At 45.9% G+C, this 18,297-nt stretch overlaps 1 protein-coding gene across 1 annotated transcript in view; it reads left to right on the plus strand.

Annotated features, from left to right (window-relative positions):
* Positions 1–18,297, plus strand: part of LOC147629972 (uncharacterized) — a 300,394-nt gene that overhangs the window by 25,888 nt on the left and 256,209 nt on the right. Inside the window, exons 6-7 of the mRNA XM_086811523.1 lie at positions 11,515–11,769; positions 16,800–17,349. Of these exons, the coding sequence (XP_086667649.1) occupies positions 11,515–11,769; positions 16,800–17,349 (805 nt within the window). The remainder of the gene's footprint in view (positions 1–11,514; positions 11,770–16,799; positions 17,350–18,297) is intronic.

Raw genomic sequence — 18,297 nt, forward strand, 5'->3', positions numbered from 1 at the left:
AGGAGAGAATTGATCGAGCCCTTGATCCGATTCGAGCCGCATGGACGAAGTATGGATGTTCTATTCTCACAGATGGATGGAGTGATCAAAGGAAGCGTGGCATTATCAACATCCTTGTGTCTTGCCCGCTTGGCACATACTTCTTGCGTGCGGTTGACACCGGGAGAAGGGGGAGAAAGACTACCGGGAGTTTCATCTACCGCCATATTAGGCAAGCGATCATAGAGGTAAGCATTATTTTACTTAAGTGTGGCTGATTTTGTCATTTGTGCAAAGCCCTCAACTCATTTGATTTATCTACCATGTAGGTTGGAGCTCAAAACGTGGTGCAAGTCATCACCGACAATGCATCAAATTGTCGACGCATGGGCCGCTTGCTTGAGGAGGAATTCCCCACCATTGTGTGGACTCCATGTGCGAGTCATTGCATTGACTTACTCATGGAGGATGTGGCGAAGCTCGGGTGGGTGAAGAGGATTGTGCAACAAGCTACATCTATTGTCAACTTCGTCATGCTAAAGGTGAAGGTGCTTGCTATGTTTCGTGAGCATAGCAGGCTTGACTTGAAGAAGCCATCGGTCACCCGCTTTGCCTACATGTGGCTGGTTTTGGAGCGTCTATACGATGTGAGGCCCGCCCTTCGCCAGACAGTTGTTTCCACCATGTGGAACGAATGGGATGAGCACGTCACTGAAGAGGCCAAAGCCATGCAACGCTTTTGCCTAGAGGAGAGATTTTGGACTAGAGTCCGAGCAATTGTCATTGCTATGACTCCATTCTATAGGCTCTTGCGGATGACAGATTGCGAGGGGTCCACCATGGGCCTTCTTGTCCACTTCTTTAGAGCTGCCCTTGTGGAGTTGGAGGCTTGCACAGACATTACATTTGACGAGCGAGCACAAATCATGGAGATTGCACAGAAGAGATGGAGGTGGATGCACAAACCAATCCACGGGTTTGCAGCATTGGTACATCCAGCCTACAAGTCTCCAGTAGTTTGCACCGATAGGGAGCTTCGACAAGATCGGGATGCATATATGCTTCGAGCTGTGCCAGTTGATGAGCACAATGCCTTTCTAGAGGAGTTGGGCTGCTATGTTGATCAGAGAGGTCAAACCTCCTTTTCGTCTCCCACTTGCTGGAGGAGGGAGTCACTTGTGAAGCCCCTTTTTTGGTGGGACAATTTTGGGTATGGACTAGAGCATCTCCAACCCATAGCCTTAAGGGTCCTAGCCTAGGATTGTTCTACGGGTGCATGTGAGAGGAACTGGAGTTCCTATTCTCTCATACACATGAGGATACGCAATCGACTGAGCACACGACAGTTGGAGCGGTTGGTCTACTGCCGCACTAACTTGCGCATGATGCAGGGCATTCTTAGTATGGGTAGTCCCAAGCAGGTAAGTGACAAGTCTAGACTCTAACTTGTCATGATTCATAACTTTTAAGTTTTGTGTACACTGTACAGACTATAACTTTTGTGCCTTAATGTGTAGGTCAATGTTGACACTTTCACGTTGATGAGTGAAAACTTTGCAAGTGTCAATCAACAACCTGATGAGGAGGAGGAGGCAATCTTCATGGAGCTCTATAGTGAGCTTGTGGCAGCAGATACTCACAGCACCAGGAGTCAGCATGGACGGGACCGAGCAGTTGGAGTTCATAGGCCTCCGCCTTCGACACCGGCAAAGGGTGGCCTTCGCACATATGTGAGGCGGGGATCCTCGAGCTCCAATCCCCGCCTTCATGATGATATTCCATTGCCCCCTCATGATGATACCCCACTGCCTAGAGAGCCCTTGTTTGATGATGATGGCAACCTACTTAGCGAGAATGATCCCTAGAGTGTCTCGTCCACCTTCGAAGAGTCCTCTTCAGAGAACTCTCTTGATGGACACTCTAGTAGTGATCATGTTGATGATCATGCAGATGTTGGTGATGATGTAGACTTTTGATATGTTATAGCTCTCTAGGCATTGGGCATCTATCTCCTTCTAGCCCATCGATGATGTATTGTAGTATGTAGTATCATGTATGTACGCATGTTGGCGGTCGCCCATGCCATGAGTTTTTGGCCTATCCTTTTGTAGCAATTTTGTACTCTAATGGCATGATGACATTATGTTCATGGTTCTACTATTTTGTAACTTCTTGTCTACAATTTTTAAGTTTAGGAAGTATTTTTTTTTAAAAACGTACTAATATCGTACCGTGCCTCAAAAAATTTAAGGTACCAATTAGTACCGTATTTTATCGTACCGTACCGTATCGTATCGTACCTATCGTACTAACTAACCATGGACTAAGCCTAGTGTTTGGTATGATCTCCTCCATACTACATCTCCTCAATCTCCCACCAGGCATGATAGAATACATGAGGAAATCTGTATCCTCCTGGCCTGGCAGAGCAATGACCTGCAGAGGTATGCCTATCCTCAAAAAAACTCCCAGCCAACTCGGATGATAGTCTGCGTGAAAGGTCCCAGAAAGCCACTCATGCGGAATAGCTGCATCAATCTGATCAATACGAATATTGTCTCTCTCCCCTCATGAATATTTTCCCTTGTCATCGACTCTGGTTGTAATATTCCTGTTTTTTTTGTCTCTCTCCCCTCATGAATATTTTCCCTTGTCATCGACTCTGGCTGTAATATTCCTGTTTTGCTATCTTCTCTTGACCAAAAAGATAATTCTGGATGAGATGCGAGAACAATTCAATGCAAGAGCAGGAGAAAGGACCATCAAGGTATGATTTACCCTATCATGGCTACCAAGGCACTTGATGGTGGTGCTGTTAGCAGTCATCTCCTGTTTGTACCATATTTCTTAGTAGGGAGTGAGGGCCATTGTTGTGGGTGTGCCCGCTTGTTTAGGAGTTTCTCCATTTTTCCTCATTGTCCATATTTTCCTTGTTTTGCGGGTCGTGGGGGGGCTGTTTCTGCTGGCCAATTGATGATCTGCTGGCTGACCTGATCTTGTACTGGCCGACTGCCTTTTATGCTGGCCGACTGATGATTTGTTGTTTTATCTGATCTTGTGCTGGCCGACAGGACATTTTCGAGTTGTGGGCCCATTCTCGGGCTGTCGGCCCAGTTGCTACTGGCTGACTGGCTGCCCCAGTTAGTATATATTGCATGTCATCCCCCCACACCATTTTGTTCCGGTTTCTGGTGTATATAGTAGAGATTATACCACCTTCTCCGCTCTTTCATTTCTGTACTTCTGCTCTCAGTACTTTGTCTCATTTCTGCTGCCCATTTTGGCATGGTATCAGAGCCCCAGGTGGCTTGAAGATTCACAAATGGTGAGAGCATTCGGGACTGCTGTGTTTTGGTGCTGATTGGAGTATTGTTGGGCTGTTCGGGGCGTGGAGAAGGAGGTAGAAGGCGGCATCACTGTTGGACAGCCACTTTTGCACTTATTTGCAGCCTCTTCTTCATATTTTTTTTCCCACCCACCCTCCCTTCACAAGACCCACAAGACCAAGATGGCATTTTTTTTTGTTTTTTTTTTTCAGAAAGAGACTACTATTAAGTATGAGAAAAACATACAACAATCACAGCTATAAGCCAGAAAAGAATAGAATCACCCCAATATGTAACACCCCCTAGACAGAGGATTGACACCAGTTGGGAGATTATTGCCAGTATTACAGCATGGTCGATCTGGAGAGCTACTCTTATTCTCTTATGGCTACTAGGGCTCGCATTCAGGGGCCCTTTCGTTCTGCACAGGCGAAGCACGTGATATTTATGCAGGAGTGGGACCATGGCATCTTCTTTTCCTCTAGAACAGCAATGGTGAGAGGCGTGTAACTCTACTATATATACACAAGCTCCCGAATATGATACAAGATGAAAATAGCAAGGGGTGTGGGGGTCCATTATATATGGACCCCAGGCAGCCGTCGGCCTGCTCCAGAGGCAGCCGACATGTGCAGATTCTCCACGACCAGCTACAAGACCAGTCGGCCAGCACTGTACTGAAGTCGGGTACAGTCGACCAAAGAAAGAATGCGCCTGCTAGCTCACGACTGCCCTCCAAGCCACAGATAAATGGGAAAAATATGGGGAAAAATAAGGGGTCTGGGATAGGCGGCCAATCCATGTAGTTCCACTCAACTTGCAAAGGTAGCTCCTTCAAGCGGCCAGGATTGTGTTTTTTGTTTAGCAGATGGTAGAAATGATCATAGAAAAAGATTCCTGAATCTACAAGGCTTTTGTTGCTCCTTCCCTCATACTGTAGCCGACCAATGTGTGCGTGAACCACATTCATAATTCCAATAATGCACTGAACTGCCTCCCACTCCTCATATGATGAGGGATACACATTTGCAACCCCAAGTCACATGCATGGCTGGCCACTACAATTTGCCCATAAGTTGGGCTACAAAACCCCAAATCTGCTGTGCAGTGCTGCATCCCCATAAACAATGTTGTACAATCTCAGAATCTGCCACACCTAGGACAGGAAGGTGCTACACCGAAAACCGACCTCCAGTGATTGGTGGGGAGCACCACATGTAAGAATAGCCAAAAGAAATGAGAGATCTGGCTCCTTCTGTATGAGTGCCAAAGTCTATGCCAATATCTGCGCTGTATCACTGGAGAAATATCATAGCTCTCCCAATGAGGCTTGAGATTAGGGATCCTACGCATCTGTCGAGTGAGGAGAAGCCTGGCATTCCGGATAGTGAAACTAAAAAAAGGAAGGCTTTTCAAAGGATCGAAGGCATCAATCCACTCCCACTCTCCTAGATCCCACTGAAGATATCTGATAGGACTGGCACCATATAACCACAAACACCAAGAGCCATGAGTCACTATCTAAGGAGAAGGGTCAATGAACCAATGCTTCCCCGAACGACCAACAATCCTCACTGGACTAAGCCTAGTATCTGGGATGATCTCCTCCATAATACATCTTCTCAATCTCCCTCCAGGCATGATAGAGTAAATGATGCAATCTGTAGCCTCTTGGCCCGGGAGAGCAATGACCTGCAGAGGTATGCCTATCCTCGAAAAAACTCCCAGCCAACTCGGATGATTGTCTCCGTGAAAGGTCCCAGAAAGCCACTCATGCGCAATAGCTGCATCAATTTGATCAATACGAATGCGAGAGCCCCTAAGATGCTGAATGGATACATCTCTCCGATCCTCCGGAAGACTCTTAAAGGTCTTCCAAGCAAGAACTGTGTATGCACATCTCTCCCATCTTGACCACTGCATATAATGAGATGCACCAAGTGGCCGACCAGCCTCATCCCTAATGACCTCGTTCCACATAACAAGTTGTCGGTCAGCCTTATCCCAAGACCTAGGAAGCTTTTGTCGCAAAAAAGATCTCATGCTTCTCCATGCTTTGACAATGGCTGCAATAAGAGGGGAAGATGGTGCCTTGATATCAGCCTCTGTGAACAAAAAATGTCTGTTGGGCATCCAGTCTCTCCCGACCTTGGGTGTACATCCGGAAATCTAAGACAAGAAAAAATCCTTCCAAGGCTCAGTGCCTGGTAGGAAACCTCTGACCACAAGTTTGCAAAGCAACGCTCTGCACTGAACATCCGGATCGATAATATTCAAGTCCCCCCTCTTGTTTGGACTGAATAACTGTGAGCCAAGCTACCCTGGCACGAGTGTCTGAGGTGCCATCCAAACCCGACCAGAGAAAATTGCGGATCAATCTTCGCAATTGGCCAATGCACGCACGAGAGAAGCACCAACAAGAGGCAATAAACCAAGTTGAGGCAAGCAATACCTGATTAGCCACCAAAGCTCTCAAAGCTAAATCTAATCTCCTAGAGCTCCAATGGAGGAGCTTCTTCTGGATACTCATAAGTACCGGAGCAAACTGCTCTGCAGGAGAAATATCAATCCCAACTTGGCATCCCAAATATCTAGTAGTGCATCCTCTGCTGATCCAAGTAAAACCAAGCTCTGCACCCCAAGCAACTCTCAGTGAATGACTAACCCAAAAACCAATAGATTTGTGCCAATTAATGAGTTCCCCTGCTGCCAAACAGAACTCCTCTAGTGCTACCCAGAAGGAACATAAGCATATATGTGAAGCCTCCACGAACATGGATGTGTCATCAGCTAACTCAGAGTCAACCAATTCCTCTCGACTATGAAGAGGCAACCTCAATCCCGAAATACCAGTAGTGGAGCGGAGAAAGATGCTCATGGCCTCTACAACTATGATATATAATAATGGGGCTAAAGGGCAGCCCTGCCGTACTGAGCGAGAAATCTGAGACCACTCTCCTCTATCACCGCAAAAGCGAGCACTCTACTGTGGGCATCACAATACATGCATGAAACTCCCTTGCTCCATCTCTGAGAGAAGCCCATATGGCTAAGAGTACCCTCAAGGAAGTCCCAATCCACTCGATCATAGCCTTCTCAAAATCCAAGAGCAGAATGGCTAAGGACTGATTGCTTGCTTTAGCCCATTCGATTGCCTCCCAAAACAAGAAAATGTTATCAAAGATGCTCCTGCCGTGTAAGAATCCATTCTGAGTATCATGAATGACATCCTGCAAAATTGGCTGCAATTTGATGCTCACTGCCTTAGCAAGAATCTTATAGGCAGTCCCAAGTAAGGTGATGGGTCTCCACTGGCCAATCAATGTCTTATCCCCGCTCTTAGGAATAAGATAAATAAGCCCCTTAGTGAGAGAGGAAGGCATAGAACCTGTGTCCCACATCTCTTGCAGAGCCGATGTGATCTCAGCCCCAATCTTATCCCAAAAAGTAATGAAAAAAATAAGGGAGATGCTATCCTCCCCACTTACCATGAGGTAAGGCATGAAGAGCATGACTGAACTCTTGCATAGAAAGATGGGCATCGAGAGCGGCACACATCTCCTCAGTGATCAAATGTGGCAATGCATTCCAAACCTTCCTCTGTGCCCTGTGTCTCAAATCAGAGTGCGGCTCAGTACTAAGAAGCTAGCGATAGAAATCAGTGGCAATTTGTGTAACCATAAGAGGATCTGAGTGAAGAGTGCCATGTGAATCCTGCAATTGCCTGACACACTCTCTGGCATGAGATGGGCCATGAGTAGCAAAGAAATGTTTGTTACATCTGCCACCCATCTGTGTCCAAAAGGATTCTTGGGCATGGAAATGGTACTCCGCGCGCTGCTCAAGAGAGTGATGAAGTTCTGCCCTAACAATACATAAAGAATCTGCCACCGATTGAACATGAGGATGTTTCTCGTGCTCTTTCTGCAAGGCAGCCAATCTACGTCTAATAGCCCTTTCTAAGTCCATGGCCTCCTTCCTCTTAGATGGGGCACATGTGTGATAAAAGTCACTAATATCACAGAGAGCAGAGGCCAGGCTTTGAGAGGCTTGGAAGAAATCATGAGATCTCCAAATATCAAGCATACGATGTGATAGCTCTGCATCTGAAAAAAAATGATCAGGGATGCGTACATGGGGTGCTGATCCATGGCAATTCGGATCTCTAATACATAAAACCACTGGGAAATGATCCGATTTAGAGGTGCTTGTAGCAATAAAAGTATGCCCATCTCTGTCAAGCACCCAATCATCCACATAAAATTTGTCTAACCGTGCATAGATACATCCTGCATCTCCTCTCGTGTTAGACCATGAATAAATAAGAGTGGATGGACTCCTCAAAATGTCATCCTCATGCCAACAATCTCTGCCATGAATGGAGAGTATAAACCTTTGGCAGAGAAACATGTGAAGATTCCCACTCTCCTGATGTTCCCGGTGAACCGATAGTTGGACGGGAACAACTATGGCATATGGAAGGTAATGACGGAGTCTGTCTTGGAGTCTTATGATTTGGCTGATTTAATTGTGGTTGGAGTTCCAAGGCCATAGTTGGAGGAGGACCTTTCACTATCCACCAAGAAAGAGCGGGAGGCTCAAGCACAGTTGTGGGATTGTGTTAATGCCTATGTGTGTTCTTTCATCTTCTTTAATTGCACACCCCAAGTGATCAACCACATCAAACACATGATGTTGGCCCGAGGGATTTGGGAGCACCTGGCTTCTTTGTACAACAGGGTATCGCCCATGAAGAGAATTTCCTTGGAAGTGCAGATGCGAGTGATGAATCCTTCAAAGTCTTCGATGATGCGTGAGCATATCAACAAACTCCAGGCTGTTCAGCAAGAGGTTCTTTAGGCTGGGAAGGAGATATCTTTAGAGGATATGGCCATCACTTTGCTGTCTCATCTATCCCCTCAGTACTCAGCTTTGTATTCTTCTTTGATCACCAGTGGGAGGCTCAGCAGCATTACATGGGAGGAGCTTGTGCCAATGGTTTTGGACCAGGAAGAGCGGTTTTTGAACCCTTCACAGGGCGGAGGTTTTGAGGCTTTGAATAGCCAGTGGTCGAAAGGCCGTAACAACAACAACAACAACAAGGGCAAAGGGAAGTCTTCACCGATGAAGTCTTCTGAGAAGAATCCCGAATCAGAGCGTGAGGCTTTGAGGGCCGAGCGGACTTGTAACCATTGTGGCTAGAAGGGCCATTATTGGAGGAAATGTCCTCAGCGGAGCACTGAGAAAGGTGTTGATTCCTCAGCTGCTGCAGCCGCAAAGATTCTAGCGTTTATGCACTTGGAGATTATGGACGCCGAAGTTTCATCTTCTTCGAGCAGGGAGGAAGTTGGTCTCACCGTTGGGGATACTCGGGAGTGGATTCTAGACAGTGGTGCTTCCAGGCACATGACTCCGTCTCGAGAGTTGTTACAGGATCTTCGAAGGCAAACAGGTCACATCTTTATTAGTGACAAATCCACTATCCCGATTCATAGTGAGGGTAGGTTGGAGATCATTCCCGATGGTAGAGGAGGGAAGCATTCCTCTTGGGTTCTTTATTTTCCATCTCTTGGTTTTCACCTTTTGTCAGTGCATGAGGTTTGCAAGAGTGGCATGCGGGTGGAGTTTGATGAGCATTTTGTTGCTCTCCGAAGCAACAGGCTAGGTTGTTTGGGGAGCCACTTGAATGTGGATGTGCTGCGGCGGGCTTTCCAGGACCAGATGGTGGATGGCTTGCGAGATGTTGGCAGCAAGCAAGGACATTGTAGTTCTTGCATCCGTGGGAAGTAGCACAGGGAGTCTTTTCCGAAGCAGGCTACTAGGCGGGCTTCGAAACCATTGGAGTTGGTACACACTAACTTGTGTGGACCTATGCAGACCCCATCTTTGGGAGGTTCTTTGTATTTCATGTTGCTTGTGGATGATTGTAGCACGTTCACATGGGTTTATTTTCTCTCATAGAAGGACCAAGCCTTTGCTCAGTTCAAGCATTGACATGTTATGGTGGAAAAGGAGTCTGGATTGCAGGTGAAGACCGTTCGGGCTGACAAAGGAGGGGAGTTTTCTTCTAATGCTTTTGTGCGGTTTTCTGCGGAGCATGGCATCAAGCGGGAGCTCGCCAATACTGGATTGCCTTTAGAGAATGGAGGGGTTGAGCGAAAGAACATGACCGTGGTGGAGATGGCGAGGACGATGTTGGAGCATCGTGATCTTCCTCGTCCACTTTGGGGAGGGGGTGTGGCTACGGCTGTCCATACCCTCAACCGATCTCTGACGACTTCAGTACCTAAAATGACTCCATTTGAGGCTTATTCTGGCAAGAAACCAGATGTCTCCCATTTCCGTGTGGGAGTGATGCCTATGTTCACATACCAAAGAAGTGGAGGGGGAAGCTTGAAAGGGGGTGTTAGCAGTCATCTCCTGTCTGTACCATATTTCTCAGTAGGGAGTGAGGCCATTGTTGTGGGTGTGCCTGCCCATTTAGGAGTTTCTCCATTTTTCCTCATTGTCCATATTTGCCGCCCTCTTTTGCTGGTCATGGGGGGGCTGTTTCTGCTGGCCGAGTTGATTTGTCTCTAGCCGATTGCCTTTTACGTTGGCTGACTGGACATTTTCCAGTCATGGGCCCATTATGGGGCTGTCGGCCCAGTTGCTACTGGCCAACTGGCTGCCCCAGTTAGTATATATTGCATGTCATCCCCCCACACCATTTTGTACCGGTTTTTGGTGTATATAGTAGAGATTATACCACTTTCTCCTTTCTTTAATTTCTGTACTTCTGCTCTCAGTACATTGTCTCATTTCCGCTGCCCATTTTGACAGGTGCATCCAGGTATCACACCGTAGACCTATCTCAACCAGTTCCTTTGGAAGGTGGGGACTAGCATGCAGCTCCTAGTGGGTTTCCACATGCCTTTCAGCAGCTGTATCCTTTCCAAAAAGTGAGGGTGATTCTAAATGTGGATGGAAATGCCTTTATGAGACTCGGGCTCATAGTCTTTACTCTTGCACATAGTTGCATTCTGTACTCGTTACTCAACCTCATGACCCGTACAATACTTTGTGTACTGCACACATACTATATGGAGGGTTCCGTACGCCATACAACATGCATAAGATTCTACTTAGTCCTAGACCTTTTTACGTGGCTTCTATGCCTTGTCCATGCATCCCATATGATTTTCCTTGCACGTGTTTCAAACGATCTGTTTTTTATTTTATTTTTCTTGAGTACATCCTTTTGTAGTAGCAACTTGAGTGCCCACCCAAAGGCGGCTTGTTCTCCCACCCAAAGGCGGTACAATTATGGCTGCAAATAGCCCAGATTCCAGCCTGCAGGGATTTGAACTCTCGGAACACGCCCCCCCCCCCCCCCCTCTCCTTTTCCCGGCCACAAATCCTATCTATTTTATATTTGTACTATTCAAACTAGAAAAAGAGTGGTGTACTTCACGTACCTTATCTTATCAGTGCTTTCCATACTCAGATCGAACACGTATTGTAAGTATGGTGTATACCTAACTTTTCTAACCACCTTGCTCTTGCATGAAGTCAACACACAATATCTGACATTATCACTGTTGAAATGAGCTTTTCCTTCTCACAAGACCATACCTAGTTTAGGTTTACTTCTAATTCAGAGCCATTTCCTGTTTTACTTGTGCTCTATATCATGCTTAATAGAAAGATTTTCTGAAAGGAGCCATCTTTTCATTGTTATACAAATGGGGATGGCTACAATGACATGTTTTGTTTCATTGTAAGCTGCTTGGTCATGCACTGATTAGAGATATACAGACAAAACTATGCATAAATCGGTTAAGCACCCAATTGATCAAGGCAGAGAAGACCCCAAACAGAGGGTAATTACCTCTAGCAAGATGGAAGGGATGAGATCTTGCCATGTGGAAAAATCTCCCTTGCCACCTTATCACATACACTGCCAGCTTGTCATCTATTTGTGACCATGTCCACACGTATTGCCACCATGTCACTGTTGCCACCTTTGCCTCCACCTTCTTGGACATTCCTTTTACGAGCTTGTAAAAATGTTTTGAATAATTTTTTGTTGGAGTATGTGTCAGAGTCTTCCTCATCTGAGATGCATTTTTGTTGTCGGAAATAAGACTAGGCAGGCGTAGTGTGTTTCTGCTGCTTGTTAAACATGTGGAGATGATTTTAAAGGAACATTTTGATGATGTGGCTTCAGGCAAGGGTGCATCCCACTCGAGTTCGCATTTGACACTGCAATGCCGTGTTTAAAAGAGGAGATTTTGAAGACTTTATGTGTGGCAGAGGAAGCCTTTCTATTAGGCTTGGCACGCTTTCACAAAGAGTTGGATATTACAGATGTATGCCTATTCAACCCTCTATTGTTCACACTGCCACGGCCTTTGAAGTTGGAGGACTTTCGATTGATTCAAGAAGACTACCTAAGGGAAATTGTGGACAACTTCCGGAATGAGTAAGAAAGTTTTTAAAGGAAACATGTGACTTACTAGAAAAGAGCTTAAAAGGCCTCTATATGAATGCATTTTTTCGGTGGGTTTTGTTCCTAATGTTCGTGCCAGGGTCCAAACCTGGGACCTGCTACACAAAAGGCACAGTTGCACCACTTGGGCTAGAGATGGCTGGCTCCACATGGATGGGATGCCCTTTTTTGGCATGCCCCCGCCAGAGGCAAGATATTCCATATCATCGTTGCTGTTGAGACAGATGCTATGCTACATTTCAAACAAGTTACTGCTGTTGTTGAACCATCTCTTTCATGTAGCGCTTATTGTTCATGCAGTGTGCGGCCACAACTGTTGTTCACGTCAACAGGTTTTGGTGTTTGCATCCAGGCCGTGCCCCATGGCTGGCATCTAAGGCATCAATGGCTCTAACAGTAGTACAAGCCTACCTGGCAGACCACCCTCCAGAGGAGTCACCCTGGACAGAGCCATTGCCATCTGTAGAGCGAGATGCCCACGACCACGAGGATTGCGTCCACGACTCCCTCACCATCGGCAGATTCGAGCCATCATTGCCCGCCACCGGAGGAGTTTACCGTGACGATTCAGCGGTTCAGCTTTCAGCTCTTAGCTCTCTTGGGATGTAACTATTTTCATTCTTTCTTTCAGATTTGTTATGATGAGACATCATCATCATCAGTTGTACCTTGTTTTGGTCTCATGGGCCATTTCGGCCTTTAGGAGACGTTAATATATCTTTCTTTCTTTCTTTCTTTCTCTCTCTTAAAAAAAAAAACAGTAGTAACCATGCGACTACCAATCAGCCTTCTGTGCCTGCTGCTCATCCTGTCCACCCAGTAACAATTTGTGGCAGGTTGGGGAAGTTTAAGGGGGTGGGGGGTGCGGGGTGGGTATATATGGCAAACGAGGAATATGAGAGCTGCCTCTGGCAGTCCAGCACTGTGGGCATTGCTTCGCCAAATGCTTTATAGGCGAAGAATTGTCTTGGGAGCCTCGAGAACTCACCTGGAGGAAGGCGGTGTCATCCAGGCACCAAAGAGAGGGCTGCTGGGGGAGGTTCCTTGGAGAAGGGATAATCAGCATCAGAAGGAATACACTGTGCTGCACGGTTCAACTTGATTGCCTGTTTGAGGTGACAAGAACGAATCCCTGGAAGACGGTGTACTCCTTAGGCAGGCTGGGGAACAAGAAATCCGACCTTAGGCACAAAAGGTCACAGTTTGGTGAGAACCCATGCTTCCATAATTGCACTGTGTAATGTGAAGGGGCTTCAGGACAATGCCTGTGAGTGAGGCTAAGTTGAATGTGATCCTGATGTATCCATGGCTAAGAGTTTCAATATCAGTGATGCAGCTTGTGCAAAAAGGGCAGCAGAAAGGTAGGGGCAGCTCTGACGGGAGGAGAAAGCTGAAGAAGTTCCAAGCTGAAAATGAAAGGCTGGGGGGAAGTGTAAAGCAAAGGCAGCAGGGCTGGGACAGTGTTATTTTGAGATGGGGGGAACAGGAGTGGTACAAAGCATTGGTGAGGAAGGGGGGCGGGGGATCATGATGCTCCACGTAGTTTCTGCACTCATTGAAGTCCGCCACCTGTTCTTTTGAGCCTCCTCCCCAACTTCTTTTGTTTTGTAGCCTTCTTAGTTTACCCCCGTCCTGTAGCCCTACCCTTCTGTCAATCTGGCCAACTTGGCCTTGCCCTTTCTTCCTCTTTTATTGTTATCATCTTCTTCTGTGTACTTTTGGTACTCTATAGCAGCCACTTCAATTTCCCTAGCCAAGAATTCTCTTGAGTACAGTCTTATCAGCCTGCAGCACCAATGATATACCATCACTTACATTCAGAATGTATACACTCTTTATAGAGATCACCTCCTATGGCTAGCACTAGAGTCCTCTATGTAGTTATATCGCAAAACAGGGAGAGGGAGCGGGTGAGACGAGATGGACTGCCCTCGTGATGGAGCTTAGATGAATAGGGATGTAGTGCTGAGGCAGCCTGCTGAGAGATAGGCCCAGCCCTAACAGGACACCTCCCGGTGAGTCAGATTTCTTTGTGGTACATGCATACACATCAGAGTCCACCACCCATACTGGTGCCTCTGTTGCGACATCAGAGCCCACCACCCATACCCGCCCAAGAAGAGTTCTTAACGAGAGATCTCTATCCATTCTATGACCCAAACGCCCTGGATCCAGAGTATCAAGACCCTCTACCACACAGAGACAGATCCGGGAGGTTCTCCGCTGACATGACATGCTCCCATCATAGAGGCATGACCCTCCTGCCGCCCGGAGATTGGTGCTGGCTGAGGAGGGATCATACGATAATCATCTGCTATCTGGATGTATACACGCATTGGCGTTTTTTCCATTTTTTCATTTCCTTTTCAGTTTGTCCATGGCTCAGTATATTCGTTGTACCATTGTATTATTTACGGTCTCATAGACCATTGGGGTCTTCCGTAGACGTTAATACATTTTTTTTTTTGCTTTCTCATCGAGCAAGAGTGAGATCAATACAAACCATTAAACTAGGATCGCTAGGACTAATCAATTCTAATAGACTAATAAAGATGTCTTGCTGCTGATCGCCAAAAAGTATTCTAGGCACTTTCCAAGTTGTTGTGGTTGCCTTGTCGGTTTCTCATTTTGATGTGGGTTCCCTTTCTAGGTCTTAGCCTAGACAACTATATTTGCATTGTACTCACTCATTTGTGTAGTCTTGTAGAACGCGCCAGATGTCTCATGACCTTTAGTACTTCAGCTTTGCTACTCTGTGGGAGCAAGGCTCCAGTTAATTCTTTTCTTTTTTTATGGAGAAGAGACTGCTATTAAGTATGAAAAAATATACAAAAGGGAGATTTCAAACCGAACTAGGTGGAGATCTCAATCAATTGGGTGCCTTGTGTTGCCAACAAGGTCCCATATGAGTGGAAATGAAGAATAGACCATAATCTCACTCTCTCATAAACTGGCCGTGCTTTCTCTCTATGGCCCTCGAAGATCCCTGGATTCTGGCTCAAGTTGCCATAAGGATATGGATAATATCACTCCAAATCCTGCAAAGGCACTGTGTGTCCAAGACAATAGTGCCCTCTATGGCCTTAGTGCACCTAGCCTTCCAGACGTGCCAGGCTGTAATACTAGCAATAATCTCCCATGCACTATCGAATCTTTGTGCCGGCGGGGCGTATCCTGAATGTGGCAAATCCTGATTGCAACCCCGCTGAGCAACTCCTTGCCTGATCAAAATGGCGTGATTCTTGTCGTCCCCCTCATACCTAAGCTGGGTACCCGATTGAGTCAACCAAATGATAGCACCAAAAGATATGTAGGCATCCTTACTAATCCTGCCAAATAGGTGTGCTATCACGGTCCAAATCGTCGCATTCCCATAGGCAATGGTAAACTGTCTCTGAAGCTCTTACACATCTTAGGCAAGTTGGATTAACACCAACGACCGATCTCCACTGGTTGGTGGCCAGTCCACCTTGTAGTGAAATCCAAATGAATGAGGAGATTTGTGCCTTCCTGTAAGAGTGCCACATCCTCCACCAGAAACTCCTCTGAATGTCAGAGGTAATACCATAGGACTCCCAATTCTGAATATGTGGGTGCCTCACATGATCCGCAGCTCATGGTTACAAGCCCACAAAGAGCTTGATTAGTCATCTAAAAGCCACATAAGAAGGGTCTCTAAATGGAACCAAAAGACCATTTATTCTTCCTTTAGGCAAATCCATGATTGAAGAAGAACTTCTGGAGATACTCTATCTAACTCGAGGGTACAAACTCTAGAGTCAAGAGTGATCCTTCATTTGTGTCTCCATAGTGAAAGATCCACGAGCTGGCAATCACTCAAGCAGAGCATGTAACCTTTCCCTTTAGCTGTGGTCATTATCTTTGAAATGTGTGGGCTGTGGGATGCATGAAGCCTCAATAGCAAGATGGACTTCTATGCGAGATTGTTGATTTGAGAGTCTTGATACTAGGCATTTTGCAATGGATAGTTCTGTATATAGAGGGGACTGATACTCCTGGAGAGACTGCACAAATCTCATTCCTTTGAGAGTCACTCGTGCAAGCATGCAAGACAGCATCTATTCATATCCAGAGCCTGGGTCCCATCTTGATGGGGGCCCATGCCAGACCCAACTGGTCTTACCATCCCCACACACCAGTACAGGTAGAGATGCTGTCCAAGTACAGACACCAAACTGGGCAAATCTCCTTTTGTTTATTACTGTCTGCAGTGTGCACTAACGCTACTAGGCAGGGGTTTTTGCACTAGCACCAGCTCCTGGTGCAGACCCAAACCATCAAATAAACAAAAGTTTGGTAGGATCTGGGTGTTAATGTCAAGGATTTTATGCTTGAATTTGATCAAGGAATCCTCTAACTCGTGCTTTAAGTGATTAGGATTTAGTCAGATGCCTTTGAGTCTCCTGATCTGATAAGGATTCTTGTCGAGCCACAAGGTCAGTCCAGCATTCGTGATCATTGGCAATCACAACCCTTCATCAGTTTTTATTGTCAGTACTGCTCGTACAACAGATTTTACCTGCAGTATATCATGTAGCAAAGGAGACGCTGGCTGCATAGTTTCCTCATTTTTACAGGTGTATGGATGTCTGCAAAACAGGGCATTGTCTCTAGAGGGATGGTGTCGCACAAACAGGAGTAGCTCACATTCTGTAGCAAAGGAGCTGTTGTCAGCTGCATAGTTTTCTCATCTGTACAGGTGTAGGGATCTCCACAAAACACTGCATTGTCTGTATAAGGATGGTGTAGGTCACACAAAACAGGAGTAGTTCACATGTATGAGAAGTGGATGTAGGTGCTAGCTTTTTTTCTTCTCTTTGCTGATGCCTAAGCTTGACCATAAAGTCAATGGATGGAATGGTCTTATTTGTATAAGTTGTTTTGCTTTTGGAAAAAGCTATGACTTCTTTTTGTGGAAAAATCCTTGACTGTTTTTTTTTTCACATTTGATTTGATTGGTCTTATGTTTTTGTCGATAACAGCTGGATTCCTAGGGTTGTCGCAATGATTGATGAGCTTGCTCCTCCAACCACTGAATTTTCAGGCCCTTCTCTTGACAAATTAAGAGGATTTGTACGGCGTTTATCGCTTTCCATGACTCAACAGCTTCTGGATGTGGTACTGCAGTCAATAGATACATATAAGAAGCTATGGGAGCAATACACTCCAGTTCAGGAGAGGCATAGCCTAGATATTGAAAAGAATGCAAACAGAAGTCCAAACAAGGAAGGAGACAGAGCTAATACCGTGGTCAAAAAAAACACATTGAATACCGAGACAGAGAGCCTCCACCTGATGCCCATGTTCAAAATTAAGCTGAAAGTTGAATGTGATCACTTCATATTTGATCCTTCTCTGGCTTTGATAGAAAGCACAGTTCTTCTGCTACTCGACTCTATCCTTCTTGCAGTAAAAGGGATTGAAGACCTCCAGTCAAGAGTTACGACTATATCCACTATCTATGAGTTCAAAGAGATGAAGGCTTTACAGAATGATGACATTAGGTTTGTGACTGTACGTAAAACCATTGAGGTATTCATCTCTTCTATTAGTGTCTGCATTTATTTGGCAAGAAGCATCCTGTTTATATTATTCAGATGTGCAAAAACTTTGATTTTTTGTTGTAGAAGGAAGTATAATCAGATCTACTGGGGTGTAAGAGAGTTTGTGGGAAACTGATCCCCAGTGGAGGCAAACATAGGTGTATGCCAGAGTGGCTGATGAGGATCCCTACTCCCTGCCTGTGCACCCTTTAACTGCGCGTGATGGTACCATCTAGGCCCCTCAACCTTTGAATCCCGTCTCTGTGATGGTGAGGGCCGGCAGTCTCCAAGAAATCATGGGTGACCTCGTCCCCTGCCTATAACTTGGTTGAACACAATGCTAATCAATACACTTAAATACACCAAGATTTAATGGACAACATGCTCAATACAAGAAGTAATTTGCTGAATTGACAAGAGACGCACAATGGGCCGGAACGGCCGGCCCCTCCCTCAAATATAGTATATTGAACTTGGGAGAATCAAGTACATAGTGTCATGGGCATTTCTGACCAGATTTCCATACCAATGCATATGAATACAATATTTCAAACAATGCGGTTGTTGGTGTAGACTTGCAACTCACACACTACCCTCTCAAGTGCCCATGTTCCCTACCATCTGCTCTCTATTGTTCCACCAACACATGGTAGCAACAATCTGCAAGAGAGCACGTAGGACAAGAGAACACTACACAGGGTATGTGATCATGGAGTTCGGTTCCTCCCTCCTGCTACTTGCTTCCATATTTAAGCATCAAAGCTTACCAATTGCAAGTAGAGTGGATGACAGCGGAAGTCCTCACGATGAAAGCGTTTGTAGTGTTGAAATCTTCAATTTGTCGCAATCCCTCATGACAAAAGTCTTCATACAGTGGTCAGGATGGGAGAGAGGTGCATACACAGTTCTTGCTTGGAAGACCTTTAAGAGCCTTCGA

Source organism: Cibotium barometz, chromosome 17 (genome assembly GCF_041138505.1).
Source record: "Cibotium barometz isolate CiBa-2024 chromosome 17, ASM4113850v1, whole genome shotgun sequence".
NCBI lineage: Eukaryota > Viridiplantae > Streptophyta > Polypodiopsida > Cyatheales > Cibotiaceae > Cibotium > Cibotium barometz.